At 37.0% G+C, this 27,163-nt stretch overlaps 1 protein-coding gene across 3 annotated transcripts in view; it reads right to left on the reverse strand.

The window, feature by feature from the left end:
* The window catches only part of ZNF215 (zinc finger protein 215), a 32,237-nt gene that overhangs the window by 3,062 nt on the left and 2,012 nt on the right, over nt 1-27,163 (reverse strand). Inside the window, exons 3-7 of one of the 3 annotated variants that reach the window (XM_032166716.2) lie at nt 22,790-23,368; nt 13,852-13,934; nt 12,287-12,419; nt 11,864-11,959; nt 5,286-5,378 (exon numbers count right to left, since the gene is read on the reverse strand). In XM_032166716.2, coding sequence (XP_032022607.1) covers nt 5,286-5,378; nt 11,864-11,959; nt 12,287-12,419; nt 13,852-13,934; nt 22,790-23,189 — 805 coding nt within the window. In that variant the 5' untranslated portion in view covers nt 23,190-23,368. Of the gene's footprint in view, nt 1-19; nt 5,379-11,863; nt 11,960-12,286; nt 12,420-13,851; nt 13,935-22,789; nt 23,369-27,163 lie in introns of those variants that run through there. The other 2 variants (XM_032166714.2, XR_009215532.1) reach the window with 2 other exon arrangements.

Raw genomic sequence — 27,163 nt, forward strand, 5'->3', positions numbered from 1 at the left:
TAATGAAATCACCAGAAGAGTAACCTATTCTGTTAATTCTGACATCTAATGAAAACACCAGAAAGAGCAACCTATTCTGGTAAGTTGGCTAATTAAGGCCTAGAGTCAAATTTGACCTACAGCTAATAACATAACTTCTCTGGCATACCATAGAGAAAAGAATCCGAAGGTCCAGGGTGATAGAATATTGGAATCAATTTAGTACTCTCTTCACCAAAGATTTAAAGATGTTTTGAAAAAGAAGCAAAGGCATCCCTGAAGGGCTCTGTAGTGTCCATTTTCTGAAGGCTGGAGATGATGGTGAAAGCTGTTGCCCTGGAAATGGGTTTCTTGCTCTTAATCATTTAATTCCACAGTGCCAGAGTGACATGAGTGAAGTAATCAGAGTATTGATCCAGGGAAATCTATGGCAATGACACCTGGGTTACAACTCTCTAAAAATTAAATAGCTGGACAGCCTAGTAAGGTGCTTATGATGTATTTAAGTAGAAGGAAGAGAGCCTGGGTGAAGCACTCGCTTTACCCCATCAACCTCATCTTTGGCCTCACCTCTCGGTGATTGTTGATGCTGCTGAGTGTGAATCTGGTGGTTCTTGATTCATACTTGTTTTCACTTGCTCAGGCTGAGTTCTGCAGCTCCTTTCTTCCTCTCTTTGTAGGCTGGATGCTGGTCTTTTCTCCAACTCCCATTGCTCTTCCTTTGTGCAGACTGTGCATTCTTTGTCACTCTCTGGAGCTCATGCAGTCTTGTGATTTTTTGAATCCTAACTTGTGCTGTTCCCTCCTGTAACTTGACTTTTTAAATGCTCTCAATATATATCGTCAAGTTGGCCCTCCAGAAAGTTAGTTATTATTTGCATTCCCATAGTGGCATGTGAGTTACATTTCTTGAGAGTCCCACTAAAACTGAGTGTTATTATTCCTTTTATATGTTGTCTATCAGCCCAATATGTGATCTTTAAGTTTTTTAGTATTAGTGAAAATAGAACATTTCCCTTGTTTATTGGTTGAGATTGGCATTTAACTTTTTAGACCAGTTTTCCACAGCATGGTCAAATTTTCAAAAAATGTATCAACATATATCATATATATTCATATATGTATACACCTGTATATGATATATATGTAAATACTGAATTGTTTCCACTCTAATTTGAAGTGACAATTTATGATATGCTAAATTCTTATAAACACCTAGGTCTAGTTATAAACAATTGTCTCACACGTCAATAGACTAGTATCACACTATGCTATTAGTAATGTTTTCATTACCTTGCTTTTAAAAAAATGGTCACAGCTATTTTCTTACTTCTACAAAGTAAACTTTATAATCACTTTGTGAAATAAATCCTCCCCATTGAATATCTGATTAGAATTTTTCATTTGTAGTTTAATGTATGGAGACTCAAAATCTCTATAGTAGTCTTCCCATCCAGACACAGCTTTCCACTTATTCAAGATTATTTTTGAGCAAAGTTGGTATATTTACCTTATCTAAATTCATTTATTAAATCTAACAGTTTTTCAACGAATTTTATTAGGTTGTCATGATGGTCAACCATATCAGCAGCAAATGATTTTCTCCTTTCAAGTTTCGTCTTGTTACTTCAATTAGCATTTTCAGAGTACTAAACATGGAGGTAACAACAATTTTATCTCACTATTGCCTTTAGGCTGAAGCTCAAACTTCTAAAGTGGCTTACAAGACCTCTCATGATGTGCCCCTTGAGTCTCTCTGTAGCTTTACCACTATGTGAAATGAAAGCTCCATTCTTTCCCAATGCTGTATTCTAGTAGATGAACCTATGTTTCCTGAACATGCCATGCCCTCATCCCTTTATAGCTTTGTGCCCCTTGTTTTTCGTTTATCATCTCTCCTAACATTTCCACACTTGCCAGACACAATCTGGCTAATCTACACTCTTCATGTTTCAGCTTAGGTATCTACCTTTGATGGTATATAGTAAAACTCAAATATGTGATGATTAATATTGAGTGCCAACTTGATTGGATTGAAGGATGCAAAGTATTGTTCCCGAGTGTGTCTGTGAGGGTGTTGCCAAAGGAGATTAACATTTGAGTCAGTAGACTGGGAAAGGCAGACCAACCCTCAATCTGGGTGGACACAATCTAATCAGCTGCCAGTGTGGCCAGAATAAAAGGCAGGAGAAATTGGAATGACTAGAATGGCTTAGTCTGCCGGCCTACATCTTTCTCCAGTTCTGGATGCTTCCTACCCTCGAACATCAGACTCCAAGTTCTTCAGCTTTGGGACTCTTGGACCTTCAACCACAGACTGAAGGCTGCACTGTCAGCATCCCTACTTTTGAGGTTTTGGGACTTGGACTCTACTTAAAACTGGGACTTGGCTTCCTTGCTCCTCAGCTTGCAGACAGCCTATTGTGGGACCTCACTTTGTGACAGTGTAAATCAATACTCCTTAATAAACTCCCCTTTATATATACATCTATCCTATTGGTTCTGTCTCTCTAGAGAACGCTAATATAATGTGCTAAACAAATAGTAGGCTTGTGGAACAAGGCTGCAAGAAGACGTTAATTGGCTATAAATGTTCTGCAAGAGCTTTAAATGCACTCCAAAAATTATTATTTGAAACTATGTTATGTTAAACTTAGTGAACGTAGTAAACACTTTTTAAAGAAAGCTTGGAGATTTAGGAGAAAAAAATAAGTATTTTACTTAGGCTCAAATAGCTAGTTGTTCAAAGAAGAGATAAAGAATGAAAATAGTACTTCTATCTTTCAACCGTCCAAAAGAAAATCACAGCTTATTTTCAAAAACTGAAATATTGGACTTGGAATACCTGAAATTAAAAACTCAGAATCCATTGTATTTAATGTAAGTACTCTGATGAATGAACTATACCTCGAGAATTTTTTACATTCAGAGTGCTTTTATCTTGTTTTAGGCTTCTCTACAAGTTACCTCTTCTTTATATGAATTTCTATATCAATTACTTATGTAGGGCTTTGTCCTAATAAAACTTGTGTTGCAATACAAAGGATAAACAAACATATATTTTGACATTATTTAATCATAGGAGTTCACTCCAGTATACATTTTCTGCCTTTGAATAAGGTATGAACTTTCACAAAAAGCTACCATCATCATTAATTGGGAATGTCTCCAGTGTGAATTTTTTGGGGCAGATTAAGTCATACTTCTTGGCTCAAGTACCAGATGGGATCCTGAGGTAGTTTACAGAAGACACAGTTCTGGTATACAGAGTACTAGGAGACTTTAATAGCTTCATAATGTCTGGTATAAATGATATACCTAAGGCTATGGATGTCTCTCCAGCCTAAGTTCCCAAAGGTACAGTAAGTCTGCACTGAACATCAATAGGTTCTTTGGAACTGCAACTTTAAGTGAAATGATGTATAACAAAACCAATTTTACCATAGACTAATGGATACAAACAAGAGTTAAGTTCCTATGGCAAATGTCTGGTCATAACATCATCAAACTTCTAAAGACCCCAAATGCTTCCAATATCAGGCATTAAAATAAATCTGAGCTATATACAGAGTTAAGAAGGATTAATAAAAACAGGTAAGATAATTATTTACCCTGTTATTCCAGTACAGGGCCATGGGTGGACAGAGCGTATCCTAGCAGCTCAGGGCAATAGTGGGAACCAACCCTGATTAGGAGCCATTCCACTGCAGGGCACACTTCCTCACAAACTCAGACTGAGATAATTTACATATGTCAACTAATGTATACATCTTTGGGGTTTGAAACTGGAGCACCTGGAGACATGGGGAGAGTGTGCAAACTCCACACGGTGTCCCTGGCTGGGAATCGATATTTTTCTCATCAATATCATAACAATTATAACATTAAAACAAAAACGTTTTTCAAGGACCTGCTGTACTTTAAACAAATGCAGATTTTAAGAATACGTATAGATTAACAGCAATACATACTTCTCCCATTGCAGTTGATAACCCTCTCCCAACTCTAGTCTCCATTCAGCAGCAAGACAACAAAGGGTATTGTCAGGAGTGGAGTAAATGGCTGTTACTGTTGTCTTAGCCACTGATTCAGAGATTTCTGTCCTTAGAAGTATTCTCTTATATTCACATGAGCTCCTGATTTCTTGTCACCTTCTTAAAAGGGCTGAGTTTTATTAAATATCAACTCCAAGAGTATTGTTTGGCTTTGCCTAATGTCTACTTCATCAATAAATCAGGTGGATATTAGTATGCTATAGACCTATTTATGAACTAGGGATAGGTGAGGGTAATGGATATCAAAATAATGATACACAAACACTTGTATGGTGATACTGTGTTTAACTCCAAAGCCTTATGGCTTCATCTGAAAACCAGGAAACTTCCTTCAAATAGATTTCTATCCAATAATATTTCTATCCAATATTAATTCTGTGATATCATTTAAAGAATAATCTGACAAATGTTTTCTTACATTATATTCATGAGATTTTATCCAGCATAAATTCATGATGTTGAATGAGTTCTGCATTGACTGAAGGTAATATTTTTTCTTTTTTCAGGACTTATCTCGAGTATGCAGTTTTTGATGCTTAACAAGGGTTGAACTCCTGTTGAAGGCTTTATTACATTCCTTACATTTGAATGGTTTCTCTCCTGTATGAATCATTTGGTGTCGAATAAGAGAGGAGCTCCGGTTGAAGGATTTTCCACAGTTAACACATTCATAGAAATTGTTTCCAAAATGGAGTGTTGGATTATTACTGTCTTCACTTTTACTGAAGGCCTTTCCACATTTATTGCTTGTGCAGGCCTTTACTTCAGCATGAAGTTTTTGATGCTTAGTAAGGTTTGTACGTCGGTTGAAGAATCTCCCACATTCACTGCATTTATAGGGTTTCTCTCCTGTGTGAATGATCTGATGTCGAATAAGGGATGAACTTCGGCAGAAGGCTTTCCCACATTGATAACATTCATAGGAATTCATTGTAGTATGACTTTTTTGGTGTCGAATATCTGTACTGAAACTCAAGTCATTCCCATATTCATATTCTGAATGTTGCTTACCTACTGAGTCTAAATTAAATTTGAAGTGAGTTTTAAACTTACTACATTTTGGAGACCCCGTTCTTGAAGGAATTCCCTGTTGTATAGCACAAACTGAGCTAACTGAATTAATATCAAAGGTTTCCTTATTTTCACTACATGCAAAATCTTCCTCCTCGGTGTAAATTGTCTCAGGAATGAAAGCCTCTTGTGGCAAATTTATGTCCCATTTTTTCTGGTTCCTATATAACCAATTCTCACCTTTCCAGACATCTGAAGAAGGGTGTCCACTTTCGGTAAGCCTCGTCATAATCACTCCATGGGATGATTCTTCTCCAGAAATACTCTTCATGTCTAAAGAGAAATAAAAAATGCCATGAACTAGAAGGGAAACTGCTTCATTAGGAAATGGAGGCTGAACGGTATAAGGTATATGCATATATCACGAGTCTTAAATACAGAATGGAAATGTGAGGCAAGGTTAGAAAAAAATACTTATAAAAGAAATAAATGGTACAAAAATGTTAAAAGCAGGTTAGTAAATAAAATAGGACAGCTATTCTGGAATATTAAAAAAAGACATAGGGCTCGAGTAAAATATCATTACATGAACAAGGATGGGGGTGGCATATCATATCATAATTCAAGTTATCACTGGTTCATAACTAGTGTATGAAGGCTCTGCCTAATATTCCTTCTTCTAGCATCTTGTTTATCCCAAGCTGTTTACCAATAAATATTCCTTTCTATAAAATGCCAATTTAATAAGTTTAAGAACATGTCTGTATTCCCAGGCACCAAACCTTAACCAGCTAAAAGCAAACTTGCAATCATAGTGCCCACTCAATTACTCCCTACATATAACAAAGGCAAAGAGAATTCTAATATAAGGTAGCAGGAAGTCCTTTTTCTGGGCTCAAAATAACTCCCGATTCCAACATTAGCGCTTTGATACTTTTCTACTGTACTTCCTAGAACTCAAAACTTTACCGTTCTAATTAAGATTGGGTCCCTTCCTTTCACCTGTCCTCATTTCTGTTTTATTTATGTTCTACTTCCTTTCGCAAAATTCCTCTCACTTAGCTTCTATATACTCTGTGTACTCTATATTCTAGCAATTTTTTAAAAATTAAATTTCACTGACTTTTTTCTTGTAACTTCAAGTGTGCCTAATAATTTTATTCTGCAACATTTATTGGTGACCAAATCATGTCAGCTTTGCACTCACATACATTACTCTTCCTTGTTTTCATCACTCTCTAGGACATCTCCACTTGACTATCATAGTCCTGTAGCTTAACAAATGAGAGACTGAAGTAATCTTCCATGTTGAAAAAACTTCAAAGTCTTCATTTTTGAGTCATTGCTTTTCTAATATTTATACTGGAGTCCATAAAAAAACTGAATAACCATTGTCCTTCATCTCCCATATCAAATCTGTGCTTTGGTTCTATTATTTCATAAAATTTCCTGTCTCTGCCTCACCAGTGTACACTGGGTGTGTGGGAGCAGATAGCTTGTTCCTTTAATTCACAAGTCTTCAGAGAGAGAAATGTCTTCCAAACCTGGACCTAATTTAGATGAGATCCTAGACTTCAACTTTGATGCCATAGTAGGTGAGACTCGGGGTCTTAGAAGAGAGTAAATATATTTTGCAAGGGGGAAGAACACAAATATTTTATAGCCAGAGGACAGATTACAGTAGATCAAAATGGCTGCACATCCTTTGCCACACTCCCCATCCTGAAGTAGAGTTTATTCTGCTTCTCCTTCAATCTGGGCAGATCCAATGATTGCTAGGCCAATAGAATGTGGCAGAAGTGATACTATGCCACTTCTGGACCTAGCCTTTAAGGTGACAGCTTCTGATTTCGCTCAGGATGTTGCCTCTTGGAACCCAGCCACCTTGCTGTAAGAAGCCCAAGCCTCAAAGAGAGGCCACATGTAGGTGCTCTGGCCCATAAGAACAGTTAAGTTCCGAGAAACAGCCAGCATTAACTTCCACCCATGTGATGTGCCATCTTGGACATTCCATCCCATTTGAGCCCTGGAATGCTGCATTCCCAGCTAACATTGTATGGAACATAAGAACTCCTCAGTCAACTCACAAAATTTGAGAATAAAATGATTGCTCTTTTAAGTCACTAAGTTTTGGGTAATCCGTTAAAAGCAACAGATAACCAAAAACAGTGTTCTAGTAGTATTTATGTAATAGCAGAATTTCCAATTGCATTTCCCTAATTAAATCTTTGTTACTCATGTTTGTACAACTCATTTTTCATATAACTTCCTCACTCTTTTTTATTTTGTTATTTATTTATTTTAGAGACAGGGTCTTGCTCTGTTGCCCAGGATGGGATGCAGTGATACAATCATAGCTCACTGCAGCCTCCAACTCCTGAACTCAAGCAATCCTCCAAGCAGCTACAATTACAGGTATGCACCACCATGCCCAGCTTATTTTTTGTAGAGATGGAGTCTTGCCATGGTGCCCAGTCTGGTCTTGAATTCCTGGCTTCAAGAAATCCTCCTGCCTTGGCAAAGTCTACATCATGATGGAGACAATGACATAGATCTTGTGGTCATCTTTAATCCAAATTAACTATTTGAGAAAATAAGTTACATTTATTGAAGTAAATTCTAGATTAATTTATTATGTTTAGATGAGGAGATAGATGAAAGTAGAATCAGAAAATGTTTCCTAGTTTTAGGATGGAAGAACATGTATAAAATGAACAGATATAAAACAATGGGGAAATACAGAGTTACATAAATTTTAAAAACTTGTGGCAGACACCATGAATAAAAGTAAAAAACAAAACTCTGAGATATCCCATTTGCCACAACTGTGATCCACAGAATTTATGTAAGATGTTAATACATTAAAAACCCCTACAGTTTTAATCAATAAACCACATAAACAGCCCTTTACTAAATGACAACTCAAAAGGAATTTTTTTTTTTTTTTTTTTTTTTTTAGACGGAGTCTCGCTCTGTCGCCCATGCTGGAGTGCAGTGGCGCAATCTCGGCTCACTGCAAGCTCCGCCTCCCGGGTTCACGGCATTCTCCTGCCTCAGCCTCCCGAGTAGCTGGGACTACAGGTGCCCGCCACCACGCCCGGCTAATTTTTTTGTATTTTTTAGTAGAGACAGGGTTTCACCGTGGTCTCGCGCTCCTGACCTTGTGATCCGCCCACCTCGGCCTCCCAAAGCGCTGGGATTACAAGCGTGAGCCACCGCGCCCGGCCCCAAAAAGTAATTTTTACCTTTCTTATTTAATATCTATCCATCTATCCTTTTTTCTCTGATTCCTATATGCACCATGGGCTGGAGATGTAAAGGTAGGGTAAAAAGAAACATTATGCCTACCCTCAAGGAACATACAGCCTAATGTGGGAGACAAATATTCACAGAGATACATGTAAAATATAGTTGTGATAACTGCTAAAAGGAAGAGTAAGGTGCTGTACAAGCGTGCAACAGAAAAACAGGAAGTCAGGAAAGACTTCCTTAAGGAAATGTGCACTTATTTGGGATCTGAGGAATAAGGGTCAATTAGGTAAAGAACGGGGGGAAGAGTGTTCTATGTCAAAAGCTGGGATGGAAGACAGTAAGCCACATTCCAGGGACAACCAGAATGTGTTCTCTTAGAATCATCTTTTCTCTGCTGCACACCAACACCTGTGAGAGTGCTTAGGACACAGTATATAGATGCTTAATATATATTTGATGTTGATTTGCTGAAAGTAGATAGGTGTGGCTTGAGTATAAAGAGTGAGGGGAGGATGTGGTGCAAGATGAAATTGGAGAAGTAGGCAGAGAATAGAATGTTGTGAAATAAACAATACTGAAATCAATATAGTACTTAAAAAATGCAGATCACAAAATCTGATCTCCTTGGTTGCAGTATGGTTCCAAGATTGGAGTTGCGGCAATAATAATAGAGCTAAGAAGTATGCCAAGGTGGTGGTTCAGGTGAGAGATGATGGTACCTAGACTAGCAAAGCAGCGCTGCAGTTGGACAAAAGTGGAGACATTCAAGAGATAATGGAGAAGTAAAATAGGAACAAATATTAGAGAAGTGAAGGAGAAGAAGTTGTGTCAAGAATAGTTAAACTGTATCTTGTGTAACTAGGTAGAGGGCAGTGTCATTTACTCAGGGAATAATAGAAGAGTAGAAAGGGAAAAAAAAATCAGACTTTGGTTTCATGGAATTTAAGGCATCTTTAAGATATCCCAGAGAAATGTCATAGCATATATAAATCTCCAGAGAAAAAGTCTGAGCTAAGGATATACATCTGTAAATCCCTATATATGTGAAATAATTTAAGTTTTAGTTGTGGATGTAATAAACTAGGGAAGAAAAGAGCAAGAAGAGAAGACAAAACAAGATTAAATGTTGACAAACTCTGAAATTTATCAGATAGCTAGAGAAAGCTAAGTCTGCAAAAGACAGAGATAGAATAGCCAACCAAAGAGGAAAATCAGAAGTATTACGAGAATCTAAAAATGTTTTAAGAAAGAGGCATAGTTAACAGTGTAACTTGCTGCTGAGAATTCAAGTGCGATAAGGAATGTCTCAAAAATATCTACTGGAGTTAGCTACATGAAGTCATTAAAAACTTTAGCAACAACTGTTTCAGGTGAATATCTGGGGTAAGAGCTAAATTGAAATGGGGTATGGAATAGGAGGTGAGGAAATGAGAAAAACAAGTATAAAGTACTTTGAGAAGTTTGGCTACAAAGAGGAGGTAAGAAAGAGAGTAATAGCTAGAGGAGGATGTAGGGTTGAAAGAAAACTAAAAAATCAGTAATGACCAGAAAAGGTTAAAAAGCTGATGGAAAAATTAGACAGAAATGGTGAAAATATAAGTGAGAAAAGGTAGGGGCAAATGAGGTCCAAAGCACAATGGGAGTGGGGACAGAGGGTATTTACCTTAGAAAGGAAGAAAAGAGTAATTTGCCTATCAAATTAATAAAGAATTCAGGTAAATAATACCCAGTGTTTGCTAGGATGATGATAAAGAGATAATAATACTCTATTATTAGTGAGAGTATGAATTGGTATAACCTTTCTGTAGACAATTTAGCATAATATAAGACAACTAAATATATTTATACTCTTTAATGTCAAGTTCCTCTTCTAATAGGGTATCCTATGGAAGTTATCAGACATGCCTGAAAAATTGACAACAATCTAAATGTCCAACAGTGGAGGGGCGGGGGGAATGGTTAAATATATTATGATATAATTTAATATTTTATGGGAATTAGAAACCACATTTTCAAAGATTAGTGAAATAGGTAATCACGATGGTATGTTACATGAAAAGAGGATATAAAATGATGTATTCCTGATGAATTCTGGAAAAATTTTGAAAATTGTTCCACAATTTCAGAAAAGAAATACTCAGAAACCACAGAGATACAACATTACAAACAAAGAAAATGGCTTAAAAAAATGTTAATACTGCATAGCTCTGGATACTGAAGTAATGAGCAAGTTATATTCCTTGTTTTATTTTTCTATACTTACTAGAACTTTTTTTTTTTTTTTTTTTTTTTTTGAGACGGAGTCTCGCTGTCGCCCAGGCTGGAGTGCAGTGGCGCGATCTCGGCTCACTGCAAGCTCCGCCTCCCAGGTTTACACCATTCTCCTGCCTCAGCCTCCCGAGTAGCTGGGACTACAGGCACCTGCCACCGCGCCCATCTAATTTTTTGTATTTTTAGCAGAGATGGGGTTTCACCGTGGTCTCGATCTCCTGACCTCGTGATCCACTCGCCTCGGCCTCCCAAAGTGCTGGGATTACAGGCATGAGCCACCACGCCTGGCCTATACTTACTAGAACTTATATTAATATCACAATTTTATTTTCTCTTACAAAGTATTAACAAGAATGAGGAATAAACAAAAATAAAGAAGATAGGGAGTTAAGGCAAAAGTTAAGAAATTCTCTAGGTGGAAGCTGAGGCAGGAGGATCACGAGCTCAGGAGTTTGAGGCCAGCCTGGGCAACACAGTGAGAACTCCATTTCCAGAAAATAAAATAAGTGATACAGTTTAAAAAAAAAAAAAAAAAAAAGGAAAAATGGAAAATTACTAGAAATCACTCTAGTATAAAGTTGACTTATTTTCTTTAAAATAAAGAATAACATTCAAAGTTAGGTGGGCTAATTTTCACTGATGTAGCACTTACCATGTACCATGCATGCACTGTTCTCTGTCGCCCAGGCTAGAGTGCAATGGCATGATCTTGGCTCACTGCAAGCTCCGCCTTCCAGGTTCACACCATTCTCCTGCCTTAGCCTCCCTAGTAGCTGGGACTACAGATGCCTGCCACCACACCCAGCTAATTTTTTGTATTTTTTAGTAGAGATGGGGCTTAACCGTGTTAGCCAGGATGGTCTCAATCTCCTGACCTTGTGATCCGCCCGCCTCGGCCTTCCAAAGTGCTGGGATTACAGGTGTGAGCCACCACGCCCGGCCACACCATGCACTGTTCTAAGTGTACTAGGCACACCAACTCATTTAGTCCTCACAGTAACCTGGAGGTAGATACTATTATTAACTCTATGTTACAGATGAGGAAACTGGCAGAAAGGCTCTCTCAGGTCACACAGCTTTAAGTGTCTGTGGTCCTGTCCCTAACCTTATGTGACTATTTTACCACATAAGAAAAAGAACCTGTGAACAAAAGCCAATGATGTCTTTTTCCCCCCCAAAGTTTAGGTTTTGCTATCTCCTTCCCAACTAACAATTCAAAGATTCGGTTGCACATTGTCTGTATATTTAAGAAACGGAAGCTTCTTATTATGGCCTCATATCTACCTGGTTCTTACCAAAAATAGTCTTCCTTGGTATTTCTTTCTCCATTATCCATCTTTTTTTCTTACTCTCCAACTTAAGGCTCTCAAATGGTTTGGAAAGTAGATGTGCTGTTGGTGGAGAAAATAAAAAGAACAACAACAAACATATATGACACTTCAGACATTTTTATAGAGAAGATAATTCTATCCCAACACAGTAATCTAAGCTGCTGAAGGGTAAGGCCAGAAGAGTACCATAGACTTGTGTATCTCTGGCTCAATATCAGAAAGGACTTTCATCCAGATGAGTCAGAAAATCTGCTACTGTGTCCAAAGGATATTAGCAAACCTGAACCCAGACCCAAAAGTGAACTTAGCCACTTCAGCAGTCCTATAGCTTTTAACAGCAGGAAGAGACTAATAAATGGACAGATTAGGTAAACATACAGAAACCACCTTTACGCAATGAATTCAGGTTCCTAAAGTTTTCCAGCATCACACTCCCGTACAGGTTCTTTACAGCAGGGTCCAGTTGCCCCCACTCTTCCTTGCTGAATTCCACAACCACATCTTTGAATGTCACTGGTTCCTAAAACATTAAGTTCCTTTTTAATCAAAGGTGTCACTCCCCAAAACACTACCAGAGAAGGAATGGATTTGAAGGAATAGGGTAGGAGCCAGAATACACCAGAAATTGATAGGACAATATTTGAGGACAATGTTTGAGGTTCTAAGTGATAAAGATCAAATTTTAGTAAGGTCCAAACAAATTGGTACTATATATACTCTGTTAGGGATACAAAAGGACAGTGAAGTGCAGTCCTTATTCTAAAGTAGCTTACATTATGGTTGAGGGGGAAAAAAGACAACTGAAATAACTATGGAACAAAAAATTACTATGCCATACAAATAATTTACCTAAAAGGAGTTCAAAATAGGAAGAGTTTGTGGTAGTTCTGAGAGAAATTTGTAACGAAAATGTAGGCTCTGCTGGAAAGAGAGGTAGGGCATTTTAATTAAGAAATGCTGCCTGGATAACTCTTATCATTTGGGACTCACAGTTTAATGTCACTCATCAAATGGACAAGATTGCCTGACTGCCCAAAGTAGCTTCCCTACTAATCAGTTACTACTACATTATTTTCTGTGTAATAATTATTACTATCTACAATTACCTTATTTGCTTGTATTTGCCTGTATACCTCTACTAGAATGTGATCTCCACAAGGCTGGGATTTCGTTTTATTTATCAATCATATTTTCAGCCCTCAGAATAGTATCTGACATTATGCACTACATAAATATTGGCTAATAAATAAATTCCCTCCTGTATCACACCATCAATTATTCCACTTCTCTCTCCAGCATCCTCAACCTTGTCTTTATTGGCACCTTCAATCACACTGAAATATATAAACATCTTCCTTTCATCTCCTTCAAGCCAGTCTTTATGAATAAGTTGTCTGCATTAATTTTGTCTGCTTCCTCACTTCCTCTTTCCTCAACACACCACAATCTGGATTAGGTTCCGATGCATTTTAGTATCTCCTTAAGTGAATAGACACTACTTGGGCGTATTATTTTGACCCTTTAAAGCATTTCTCCCTTAAATATTCTTACCCCTTGGCCTCAGTGACATCATTTTCCTGGTTTTCCTCTACATCTTTTGGTCCTGTCTTTTCAGTATGCTTTGAGGTTTCTTCTACTCTTGCCTAGTAAGTGACATTGCTCTGGATTCTACTCTTGAGGCTTAATTCTCAACATTTTCTGAGTAGGCTCTACATCTATAGCGTCTACAGATAAAATAGAAACTATATTCTTGAGGGAACAGATACACAGAGAGACTATATGGCTAAGAGTGTATCACCAACTAAAATAGGTCCAGTGCCCTGTGCGAAAATAAAAGTCTCGTGTTCTTGGATGGAACCATGTTTGGCAAAAGTTCAAAGATCAAAAAATTGAAAGCAGGTAATACTAAAAATGAGCATATATGTTCAGAAAAGACTAGAATCCTAATTCACCTGTGGTTTGCCTGTTCGTGAGCCAGCTTTCATTTTCTCCTTGATGCTCCCCATCTGCGGGGCAGAGTCCTTGCAGGGCATATCTGAAGAAGATGAAGGAAAATATTAGGGAGACAAGTTTTGCCCTGGAGCAACTTCTAATAATTGTAGTTGTTTTAATATGATATTCACAGGAATTATCCACAGAACTTTGAAAAAAATAATGTCAGGCCCTACCAGCAATCACAATCTTCAAAGGTCAGGCCTAGATCTTGTATTTTTAAAATATTTTAAATGTGATTCTGATATGCTACCAGGGGTTGAGATCTACTAAATCAGAAAGAGGGACAAAATAATATTTTCAGACCTCATCTATGCTTATAGCAGATTCCAAAAAATAACTAATTCTGTCATAACTAAAGCCTAACTACAGCATAGCCATCAGAGGCTGTAATTCTACTTGGAGCTTATAATATTTTATCCAACCAATCCCTTCTTCAAACACTCCAGAGAGAATTCTATTCAAGGATTGTTTTCCTGTAAGTTGCTCTGTGCTTACTATACATAGACCTAAGCAACCTGTCCACCTTGAACTATTGCTTCTTTCAAAACATAAAATTCTGAGGGACAACCAATTGTCTTATCCAGCCATTCAGTGAGAAATTTATCCAAGGGCCACTCTGGAAGATTCATGAGTTACATCAGTGATCAGTGGCACACTGGTCTGTGAAGTTTTCACTGATTCAGGGTGAAATGAAAAGAGTAGAAACAATGTAGTAAGTTTGTTAAAACATTACATTTATTCAATATAAGAGACTTTATTTTGATGTTAAAATGTCTTCTAATATGTTAATTATTGATTTAAAAAATGTTTTTACTTAAAAAGAGTTGGCAAATCTCTATCATCTCCACCCCCATTTTTGAAACTTTTAATGACCTTTGAAACCCCCCAAAAATCTTAAAACCATGCAGTTACATAATAATCAGCATTAATTCTCCATTATAAATGTATAATTGGGTTCAACAATTTAAACAACTGCATGGGGACTTCTTACAACACATCAGGGCAGTCCTGGTGGCTCACACTTGCAATCCCAACACTTTTGGGAGGCCATGGTGGGAGGAATGCTTGAGCCTAGCATCCAACACCAGCCTAAGCAACATAGGGAGATTCCTTCTCTGCAAATAATAATCGTAATAAATTAGCCAGGTGTGGTGGTGTGTGTCTGTGGTCTCATCTACTTGGGAGGCTGAGGCAGGAGGATTACCTGAGCCTAGGAGGTAGAGGGTGCAGTGAGTGGTGTTCGCACCACCACACTCCAGCCCTGGTGACAGAATGAGACCCTGTCTGAATAAAAGCAAACAAAAATCCAAATTTCTCGCAACATACCATGTGAATGCTGCAAATATTATGGTCTGTTAACTTTTTTTTTTTTTTTTTAAAGAGGGTCTTGCTCAGTCCAGGCTGGAGTGCAGTATGGCACAATCACACCTCACTACAATCTCAAACTCCTGGCCTCAACCAATCCTCCTGCCTCAGCCTCCTGAATAGCAAGGACTACAGGCATGTGCCACCATGCTTGGATAATGGTTTTTTTTTTTTCTTTAGAGACAGGGTCTTTCAATGCTGCGCAGGCTGATGTTGAACTCTTGGCCTCAAGTGATCCTCCTGCCTCAGCCTCCCAAAGAGTTGGGATTACAAGTGTGTGCCTGGTCCTGAGATCTGTTAACTTTACTCAGGTCTATAACACTTTGTGGAATGTCAATCTGCTCAATTCCATAATCTTTAGGACAGTCAATACAATGTTGTTCCTTGTTCTTGACATTCTTGGAAATACTTGAGGTATCTTGGAAAGGTGCAAATCCCTCCAATCAGCTATCCTCTTATTTATTGCTCTCTCTGAATATCCTTTTCTTCCCTTACTTTTTCCCTGCTGACCTCCCCTTCTTGAACTTTTACCGTCATGTTCTCTGAAACCCTCATTCCATTCAAAGAAAAATCTATATACATTCTCAAGTTCTTTACAGACTTTTCCTTCTTCCTTGCTAAATGGACTTGGCATCATCAAAGGCACCTTTTTCTATCCTCTAAGCACTACGATCTTGGAAATTATTCTGATCTACTTGTACCTCCCTTCCACTTCCTAGTATTTTCTCTCATGCAAAAATATTTCTTACTGGTTTATGCCATTTAGCATAAATGATGTTGTAATATATTAAGCTATTGCACATTCATTTTTTCAACACATATTTACTATCTCCTATGTGCGAGATATACAAATACCTGCCCTCAGAGAGCCTAGTGTATTGTGAATGACCAACACTAAAGTAATTGTACTAGGCCAATAAAAACTTTGGTTACTTGCTTCACATTGTTGCTTTTCACCCCAAACCCTGACAGTCTTTTAATAGGTTACTTCAACACAGACACAGACACCCCTTCCAGCAATCCAGACTGATAGACCTTTGACTTTCTTATCTCTAATGACCATCAGCAACCAATCTACTTCCTTGCTCATACTCTGGTCTTTATTACTTAGAACTATCCTGCCATGAGTATAAAATTGGATAAATCAATAGCTAAATGCATCTTCCTATCCTTTCAATTTTTACTTCCTTGCTTTTTGTATATTCTCCAACTTTTATCGAGTCCCATTACACTACATTGATTCTTTAATTTTCTCCCATTCTATCATGGCTCTAGTGAAGTCACTTCATTCTCTGTTAAGCTTAGAATTTAAGTTTTAAAAAAGGTAAAATTCACATAATGTAAAATTCACCATATTAGCTATTTTAAAGAATACAATCCAGTGGTTTTTAATACATTCATAATGTTGTGCAATGATCACCACCATCTAATTCCAGAACATTTTCATTACCAAGAAAGAGCCCCATATTAATTTAGGAGTCATTCCCATACACTCCCTTTCCTCAAACTGTCTCTACGAATTTGCCTATTCTGGACATTCCACATAAATTGAATCATATAGTATGTGACCTTTTGTGTCTGACTTCTCTCACTTAGCATGTTTTGGAGGTCCATCCATTTTTTTTTAACATGTATCAGTACTTCATTCTTTTTTATGGCAGAATAATACTCCATTGTATGTATATAGCAAAGTTTATCCATTCATTAGTTGATGGACATCTGGGTTGTTTCCACTTTTTAATGTGAATATGTGTCTTCAATTTTCTGGGGTATATGGTAATTCTGTTTAATTTTTTGAGGAACCACCAAACTGTTTTTCACAGTGGCTGAACCACTTTATATTCCCAACAATGATATACAATTCCAAACAATTTCTCCACATCCTAGCTAACCCTATTCTTTTTCCTTTTGTAATTATTATAGCCATCCTAGTGGGTGTTATTATGGTTTTGAGTTGCAATTCTCTAATGACTAATGATCCTGAACATTTATTCCTATACTTTTTGGCCATTTGTATATCTTCTTTGGAGAAATATCTATTCAAGTCCTTTGTCCATTTAAAAAACTGTTGCTTATCTTGTTATTGAATTGTAAGAGTTCTTTATATTTTCCTGATATTGGACCCTTATCAGATATATGATTTTCAAAATGTTTTTTCTTATTCTGTAGGTTTTTCGCTGCCTCCATGGTGTCTTTTGATGCACAAAAGTGTTAATTTTGATGGTCTATTTTTTCTTTTGTTGCTTGTATCTTTGGTGTCATAGCTAAGCACTGATTACCAAACTTAAGGTGATAAAGAGTTATTTCTATATTTTCTTCTCAGAATTTTATGATTTTGGCTCTTATATTTAGACAATTGACCCATTTTGAGTTAATTTTTGTACATGATATGAGGTAAGGCCCCTACTCCAATCTTTTGCATATGGAAATCAAGTGGTCCCAGCAACATTTGTTGAAAAACTATTATCTTCTCATTTAATGCCTTGGCACCCTTGTCAAAAATTAATTGGACATAGATGTATAAGTTTATTTCTGGACTCTTAATTCTATTCCAGTATGACATAGCTTTGATTATTGCAGCTTTTTAGTGAGTTTTGAAATTGAGAAGTATACATTCTAAAACTATCTTCTTTATGAAGGCAGTTTGACTATCTTGGGTCCTTTCCAATTCCATATGAATTTTAGGATCAGCTTGTCCATTTCTGACACAAAAAAAAAAGCAGCTGAGATTTTGATAGGGATTGCATTTGAATCTGTAGATTGCTTTGGGGAAGTATTATCTTTATGATATTAAGTTTTCCAATACATGAATGCAGGATTTACTTAGGTCTTTAACTTCAACAATGGTTTGTAGTTTTCAGCAGACAAGTCCTACACTTCTCTTTTATTTTTCACATATTATAAATGAAATTATTTTCTTGGTTTCTTTTAAGGGTTGTTCATTGCTATAGGCACATAACCTATTTTTGTTGATTTTGCATCCTGCAACTTTGAATTTATTAGGTCTAATAGTTTCTTACTGGGTTCTTTAGAATTTTGGCTATATAAGAGTATAACATCTGACAGTAGAGATAGTTTTACTTCTTTTCCAATCATGATACCTTTTCTTTTTTTCTTGCCTAATTGCACTAGCTAGAACGTTTAGTATGACATTGAATAGAAGTGGCAAGAGTGGACATTCTTGTCTTGTTCCTGATTCTAAGAACAAAGCTTTCACTTTTTCATCAAGTTTATCAAGTACAATGTTAACTGTGGGTTTTTCATAAATGCCCTTTGTCAGGTTGAGTGAGTTCACGTCTAGTCCTTTTTTTTTTTTGGTCATAAAAGGGCACTGGATTTTGTCAGATGCTTTTTCTGCATCGATTGAGATAATCATGTAATTTTTCCCTTTTCACTGTATTAATATGATGTACAGCACTGATATATTTTCATTTGTTGAACCATACTTGCATTTCTGGGATCAATCCCACTAAGTCATTTTGTATAGTCCTCTTAAAATGCTGTTGGATTTGGTTTGCCATTTTTCTTTTGTTGTGATGTCTTTGTCTGCCTTTGGCATCAGATTAATACTTGCCTCACAGGATAAGTTAAGAAGTGTTCCTCCTATTTTCTGGAATAGTTTGAGAATACTGGTGTTAATTTTTCAAAAGTTTAGTCGAATTCACCAGTGAAGCCATATCATGAGTTTTCTTTGTTGAAAGTTTAAAAATAACTAATCCAGTCTTTTGTTATTGGTGAGTTGAGTTCAGATTTTCTGTTTCTTCTTCAGTCAGTTTTGGTCATTTGTTTTTGGAATTTGTGAATTTCATCGAAGTGCATCTAATTTGTTGGCAATTTAATTGCTCCTAGTATTCTCTTATGAGCCCTTTCATTTTATGCAAAGTCAGTAGTATTGTCCCCACTTTTCCTGATTTTAGTAATTTGAGTCCTTTTTTTCTTAATCAGTGTAGCTAAACCTTTGTCAATTTTGCTGATCTTTTCAAAGTACCAACTTTCAGTTTTGTTGGTTCTATCATTTTTGTGTGCTCCACATCATTTATCTTTGTTCTAATATTTTTTTTCTTTCTTCATCTGGCTTTTAGGTTTTCTTTTTCTAGTTCCTTCAGGTGGAGGATTGAGATCTTTTTAATGTAGGCATTTATAGCTATAATTTGAGCCATGCCTTCACTGTATAAGTTTTGGTATGTTGTATTTTTGTTTCCATTTCTCAAAATATTTTTTCATTTCCTTTGTGCTTTCCTTTTTGACCCATTGATTATGTGACTGTTAATTTCCAGTTATCTGTGAATTATCCAGATTTCCTTCTGTTACTGATTTCTAATTCTGCTATAGTTGGAAAAGATACCTCATGAGATATCAATCTACTTAAATGTACTGAAACATGTTTTTTAGTCTAACATTTGGTCTATCCTGGAGACTATTGCATGTATACTTGAAAATATATCTTCTGTTGTTTTTTGGGTAGAACGCTCTGTATATTTGTTAGTTCAAGTCAGTTTATAGTGTTTCTCAAGTCTTCTGTTTCCTTTTTAATCTTTTTCCTAGTATTTCTATTAATAAAAGTGGGGTGAAATCTCCAATTATTATTCTTGATCTATTTCTCTTTCAGTTCTGTATTTGCTTCATATATTTTGAGGCTCTAACTGTTGTAGTTATTGCTCATTTAGTAACTTTTGAACTAATTTTGTAAACTCTATATTCTATGTTATGTTTATCTGCATGAATCTGTTCCCTCAGCTTACTGGTCAGCTTGTGATACCACAGAGATTTTCTTAAATGCCTTGAAACATAAAAACAATATCAAAAACAAAAACCATCACCTGGTCTCTGCAGATGCATTGTGTGTATTAGGACACACTCACTCAGACACTTTCAACTCTATGTTATTCTTCACTTCTTTCTTGTGTAGCACTTGAAGATCAGCTGGAGATAAGAGTTAGGGCTTTCTCAGGTCTTTCTGAACATGTCTTCAATCTTCCAGATTTTCAGATATATGTGCGAGCTTTCAAAATCCCTTATTCCCTCAAAGCATATCATTCTCCAGGACCCAACTGTTATTTATTATCTCAGACAGCAGTAGCTAATACATTTTCCATGAAATGTTTTTGAAAAATACCCCCAGGTAGCCACCTCAGTTCTGAGTGACTTTTGAACTAGATAAAATAAGGGCAAGCCCTATGAGCAGGTTTTTCAGAGAGCCACCAGACAAACCAAAGAAACAACCAAAAGCCTTTCTTCAGTTCTGTATTACCCTGCAACCTCTCATTTGCCTTTTCTGCTAGATTTCTCAAGAAGAGTCTATAATGATCAAATTCCCACCTCATATCTATTTTTTTAAATCCACATGATGGGCAGAATAGCAGCCCACAAAGATATCCATGTCTTAGTCCTTGGATATATAGCAAGAGAGACTGCAGATGTGATTAAAGTCACGGACCTTAAAATGAAGGAGATCATCCTGAATTATTCAGGTGATCACAACCTAATTACATGAATTCTGAAAAGTGAGGAACCTTTTCCAGTGTGGTGAGACAGTGAGAAGCACCATGAGTGAGCAAGAGCTATGACAACAGAATAAAGTGTTAGAGATGTGGCAGTGTGAAAAGGACTTGGCCCATTGTTGCTAGCTTTGAAGACAGGGGAAGGGGAACATAAGCCCCAGAAAGAAAACGGTACCACTATTACCTTGATTTTAGCTGAGGGAGACCCATGTTGGATCTCTGATCTACAGACTTGTAGAATACATTCATGTTGTTTTAAGCCACCAAGTTTGTGGTAATTTATTATAGTAGCAATAGAAAACTAATACAACTCACTACAAATAAGCACCCCTCAAATCCGCTAAAACTGCTCAAACTAAACCTCAAAATTCCTCCTAATCAATAATTTCAACGAATTATTTTTAATATTCATCTTAATAGGACCTTTTTGTTATACCATTGTTGAACATTCACTTCTTGAAAATTTCTCCTTTCTTAACTCAGATACCAATCTTTTCTGGTTCTCTGATTTCCTACATTATTACTTTCTAGGCTGCTTATCAGGCTTCTCTTCTTTTGTTCATTAAGAAAATTTTTAGACAAAGACTAAATATAACCACAATACCAACATAATCACTGTCCCCAATCAATAATTCCTCATCAAATATCCAGTTCATGGCCTCATGTCTTATAAGGTCCACACATTCACGATTTTAAAAACTTAAAATATGCATAACTAATCTCTATATCACTTTGCTATACTCCTCCCTATTCCCTTAAAAACTGGACTGTCTTATAGTTTCCCAGTCTGGATTTTACACATGGTATTATCACGGCATAGTTTAACATGTTCCACTATCCTCTGTATTTCCTGTAACTGACAGTTACATCTAGACCAGCTTTTTTTTTTCTTTTTCTTTTTTTCTGAGAGGGAGTCTCGCACTGTCGCTCAGGCTGGAGTGCAGTGGCGCCATCTCGGCTCACCACAAGCTCTGCCTCCCGGGTTCACGCCATTCTCCTGCCTCAGCCTCCCTAGTAGCTGGGACTACAGGCGCCCGCCCGCCACCACGCCCGGCTAATTTTTTTTTTGTATTTTTAGTGGAGACGGGATTTCACCGTGTTAGCCAGGATGGTCTCGATCTCCTGACCTCGTGATCTGCCCGCCTCGGCCTCCCAAAGTGCTAGGATTACAGGCGTGATCCACCGCGCCCGGCCTAGACCAGCTCTTAAATATTGATGCTCACTAAAGATTTGTATTTCTCCTACTTCTCAGTTCATACATATAAGCTTCCAAATCTTCTCTTTCTGAACACTGAAGCTTGTTAACTATATATTGGTTTATTCATTGTGAAAGTCCCACAGGGACCTCAAATAAAACTTGCCCACACAATTAAAGTATTACACCTTCTCCCCCACTCCCAAATTCCACTCATGCAGGCCAGTACATGTGAATTTATGTCAAAAGGTATCCTATTTATACGTTTATAATTCCTCTAGGTTTAAACTCCTGCTTTCCCAAAGCTCATTCTCTAACACCTAATCTATCACAATAGTCTAACTGGTTTTCCTATTTTCAGAACCCTCAGATCTCTCTCCTTTACAGGAGATGTCGGTAAACTTTTTCTGTAAAGGAGCAGATAACAAATATTTTAGACTTTGCAGACAATATAGTCTCTGCTACAAGTACCCAACTCTGGTCATAGCACAAAAGCAATCATAGACAAAATGAAAATGGACATAGCTATGTTCCAATAATACTTTATTTTAAAAAATATTTGGCCTGTGTGCCATATTTTGCCAACTCCTGCTCTAAATTGGTGTCAACATAATATTTTTAACTGGTAAATCAAACTGTCTCACTCCCCTACCCAATCTGTGAGATCTAATTCTCTATTTCTATTACCTACAGAATAAAGTCAAGGCTTCCTAATAGAGTAATATAAAGTCCTTCAAGATCTGGCACTTGATACCCTCTGGCCTCAAAAAAAGATAATTTCTCTTTACATGGGAAAGGTCAAGTATTTTACCTCTAATTTTTTTACATTCTTACCTTCATCTTCAAGCATTTCAATCACATCTTCTATGAGGGTCACCGTATCTTTACTGTTGTTTGGATGCTGTAAATTCACCCAAGTCCTGACTTCTTCAGGCAAGATTGCCAGGAATTGTTCCAGCACCAACAGTTCTATAATCTGCTTCTTTGTATGAATCTCTGGTCTCAGCCATTGAAGACAGAGCTCCCAGAGTTGGCTCAGGGCTTCATGGGGCCCAGACACTTTCAAATACTGGAAATGCCTGAACTTTTGACGAGATGCCTCAGAGTCATGTGTCTCCATGACGGGGATGGTTTCCTGCTGCCAAGACATATGTGCTCTCAGAACCTCTCTTTGTTCATGTAGAGACAGGTTTTGAGGTTTTGAGATAGCCATCAACTTGCTCAGAGGCTGCATCTTCCTAAATAGAACTCCCACAGTAGTTCAAATCCGCCTTACTAGATTGCAGTAATTCTCAGGCTTGAGCTAAGCACCTGTGTACTATATGCAGTGTGATTTAAGCCAAGTTATTTCACAGTAAGGAGGAAAGTTCCAGGAACTTTAGACACAAAGCCAATATTCAGGTACCTGAGCAACTGAAAAAAGATAAAAATTAACCTACAGGGAACAAACATCTATTAGCATAGTGTTAAAACACAAATATTATTAAAATTGCCTAAGAAAAATGCATATTATGGATTCTCCTATTTTTATTTTCCTTTCTTAGAACTAGAAAATATGCTTTCCTTTTCTCTTAACCAGTTTCCCAAAGGACAGAGAAACACACACAAATAGACATCCCAAAACAAATGATGAAGAGTCCTTTGATTTAAAAAAACTTCCTAATTGAATTGCAATTAGATTTATTCTATATCAGGTAGCAAATCCTTTTTTACCTTAAAATTAAGCAACACAAATCTTCAGGTAGGATATTAAGGTTTCAGAATAGATATGACTGAAAAACCTTACTCCAAGTTCTCTTTTAAATGCCAATAAAATTCTATAAGTAAAACTGAAAATAGCACTAGAAATTAAGGTAAGAGACAATTGTTTAAAATATACTAGAATAATATCCATAAACTATTATTAGGAATAAATCAAAAAGTGGATTCCCAGACTACAATGAAAAGTTTATATTTGTTAGGACTTACTATGGACAATTATGCAATGCCCACCAGGGATGTCTTAGGCGCAACTGAATATTTAGACTCGCAAGACTACCATAGGTCATATTTGGCACAAATTTACTCAGAAGGCAAAAAACAACTTGCTAGCAGAAGAATAATATGCACTTTTCTTCAATGTCTTTGCAGAGTTTAGTTCAAGTACAGAGAGATGAGACCCATAAACGTGGTGTAGGAAACACTCTGACTCAAAAGAATTCCCCCAGGAGCCAATATCTCTCATAACAACTGAGCACAACTTAATGGCTTGTCTCAAAGAGCCTGCCAAATTATAGGAGTCACTACATTCAGGGATGTCCAGATACAACTTTCTATTTGATTTACAGTTCTCCAAGTCCAGATGCAATTTATATTCAGGTGTCATTTTTATTACGATCATCTAAGGTCAGTGGTTCTCAATCAGAAGATTTTGCCAACAGGGGAAATTTGGCAATGTTTAGAGACAGTTTTGACTGTTACAGCTAGAGATTGTACCTGGCCTCTAGGAAGTCAAAGCCAGGGATGTTGCTAAATATCCTACACAGGATAGCCCCCTATAGCAAAGAATTACCCAGTCCAAATTGTCAATAATTCCAAGGTTTAAAAACTCTGCTATAGGCAATATATAAATGAGACTACATACTTTGGAGTCATAGATACATGAGTTTATATCCCAGCTGTACTAGTTACTATATGTATAAAGCTGAGCAAATTATATTAACCCAAGTTTGCATTCTCAACTGTAAAATGGATATAAAAATATCTGATCAAATTATAGGGATTAAAAGAGCTCTCATCTCATTTCTTGACACACAGTAAGCTCTCAATAGATCATATGCACACATGTATGTTACAATGTTAGATCTTACATATTGGCCAAAAGTTTGTGTGACCTTGTCCATGGCAATGCCTGCCTGCATAGACCATTCAACATTCAAATAAGTATCAGCGAACAGAGTAGGGGAAGGATACACAGAACTATGAAAAGACAGTTTAGTGGCAGATGAGTGGTGAGAGCCAGGTTCCTCAATGTTTGACTAGAAATTTACAGAAAACCAAGGGAAGGAGACTAGATCCATGTGATAATGGATTAGAGTTGGAGACCTAAGTGTGAACTTGTATTTGGCTGAATTAGATGAAGATGGTTACGTAAATATTTACAGATATGTATATATACATAGATTAGTATAAACACATATTTCCTTGCTCTGTTGGCTAAGTAGGTCTAGAAGCAAGAACAGCCCAGCAGCAAAAGAACAATTAGCTCCCAGATCTTGTTTCTAATACCATTCTCCAATAGGAACCAGGATTTCTTGGAGAAATGGTTGATTCTAGGACTGAGGCTCACACAACATAAGCATGGGGCATCTTATAGTGCCAGAAAGTAAAGAAATGCTCAAAAAATTAAAAAAAGAAAAAGAAACTGAAACATTTATTGGGGCATATCAAAGGTACACAGGAGCCAAATGAAAGAGCTCCTTATGCCAAATCTGGAACAATATAAGCAACAGAATATTAGATAATTCAAACAATTAAATTAATACTCATAAGCCACAATGATATAAATGGCAACTTATTAATACATGGGGGAGAGTAAACAAATCTCCTATGCAGAAAAATTCCAAATAATTTATGCAAATTCTCAGCCATCCACCAGGTAGAGCATACTTGAGTATGGGCTCTGCAAAGGAATTCCCTGCCAAAGAGGAAATGCGGTGGCGGGGGGGAGGGGGGGGGGGGGTGCGGGGCGGGCGGGCAGTGGGGGGCGGGGGTGGTCGGAAGGTAAATTTACAGTGGAAAAACCTGACAAATACCATCTCAGCCAGGTGATCAAGATTAACATCAATAGCGATGTCATGTTGGCAGTATGTAGCCTCGAGACAATGTGATGAAAATGGCATTTTGCCTCTGTGATCTTCCTTCTCTAAACCCATAACCCCAGTCTAATAATGAGAAAAACAAATTCCAACAGATGGTTCTCCATAACCAATACTTCCTCATAACTGTCAGCATGATCAGAAACAAGGAATGTCTGAGAAACTGTCACAGCCAAGAGAAGCCTAAGGAGGCATGACAACAGAATGTAATGTGGTATACTGGATGGATTCTAGATCAGTAAAAGAGACATTAGGTAAAAATTAAACTTGAATAAAGCATGGACTTTAGTTAATGTAGTATTATTAATTGTAACAAATGTTCTATACTAATATAAAATGTTACTAATAGGAAAAATTAGTGGAAGGATATATGGACACTCTGTTGTACTATCTTCTGTATTTTCCCGTAACTTTATCCAATTTATTTAGAAATTTTTTTTCTCTGTGAATGCAAGCTCCCCAAAGGATTTCCCACAGCAAGTAGAAAGCCACAGAGGCAGGTGCCTTCTGGCTTGAAAGATCCCATCTAGGTTGTCGTGGCCAGGGGAGGAAAAGGGTAATGGTGCCTTTCATGGGCTATTCCTGGGTCTCACTGGATAGAAAATTGCTTCCAGTTGCCCTGAAACAAGCGCTTCCTGTAATGAATCCCTCTGGAGTACTCCCTGACATCTCCCCAAACTCGTAACAAAAGTCCATCTTTCTCCTCATTCGCATCTGCCAAGGCCCACTGTTAATACAACAGACTGAAAACCTGCCACAACTGTTGACATCCACGACCCTCCTGATCTAGCCTCATTAGCTCCACTTTTGAGCCACCGGCCAAGAGATCTCTTAAATATGACTGGTGGAAAAGTCCTGAAGTAGTATAATTGAGTCCAACAAAAAAATGAACTATGGGCCCAGATACTTTGAAAGTAACATAAATGGAGAAAGAAAAAATAAAAGCTCACAGGCCGTATGTCAAAGACAAAACAGAAAAGGCTTTATGCTAAAAAGTAAAAATAACAAAGATGGTAATTGTAACAATAAATGTACCAGGTAAAAATTTAAACTCAAACTACATAAAACTCAAAAGACATCCGAAATGAGAACTCCAAAACTGAATGTAAAAGAATTTTTAAAAATACCAGGCAAACAAAAAATATTCAAGAATTTAGTGAATTAAAATTATAATGAATTAAAAGCACAAATACATTAGAGGAAACTAAATGATTATAACTCATAATGAAATATAACTGTCATTAAATGTACAACATACTTGAAACATTTTTGGCAAAATTCTCAGAAAACAAGAAATGAAGTCAACAGTGATACAACAGAACTGGGATATTAGGTAACTTTCTTAGACTTT

This window comes from Hylobates moloch, unplaced genomic scaffold (assembly GCF_009828535.3).
Source record: "Hylobates moloch isolate HMO894 unplaced genomic scaffold, HMol_V3 SCAFFOLD_11, whole genome shotgun sequence".
NCBI classification, from domain to species: domain Eukaryota; kingdom Metazoa; phylum Chordata; class Mammalia; order Primates; family Hylobatidae; genus Hylobates; species Hylobates moloch.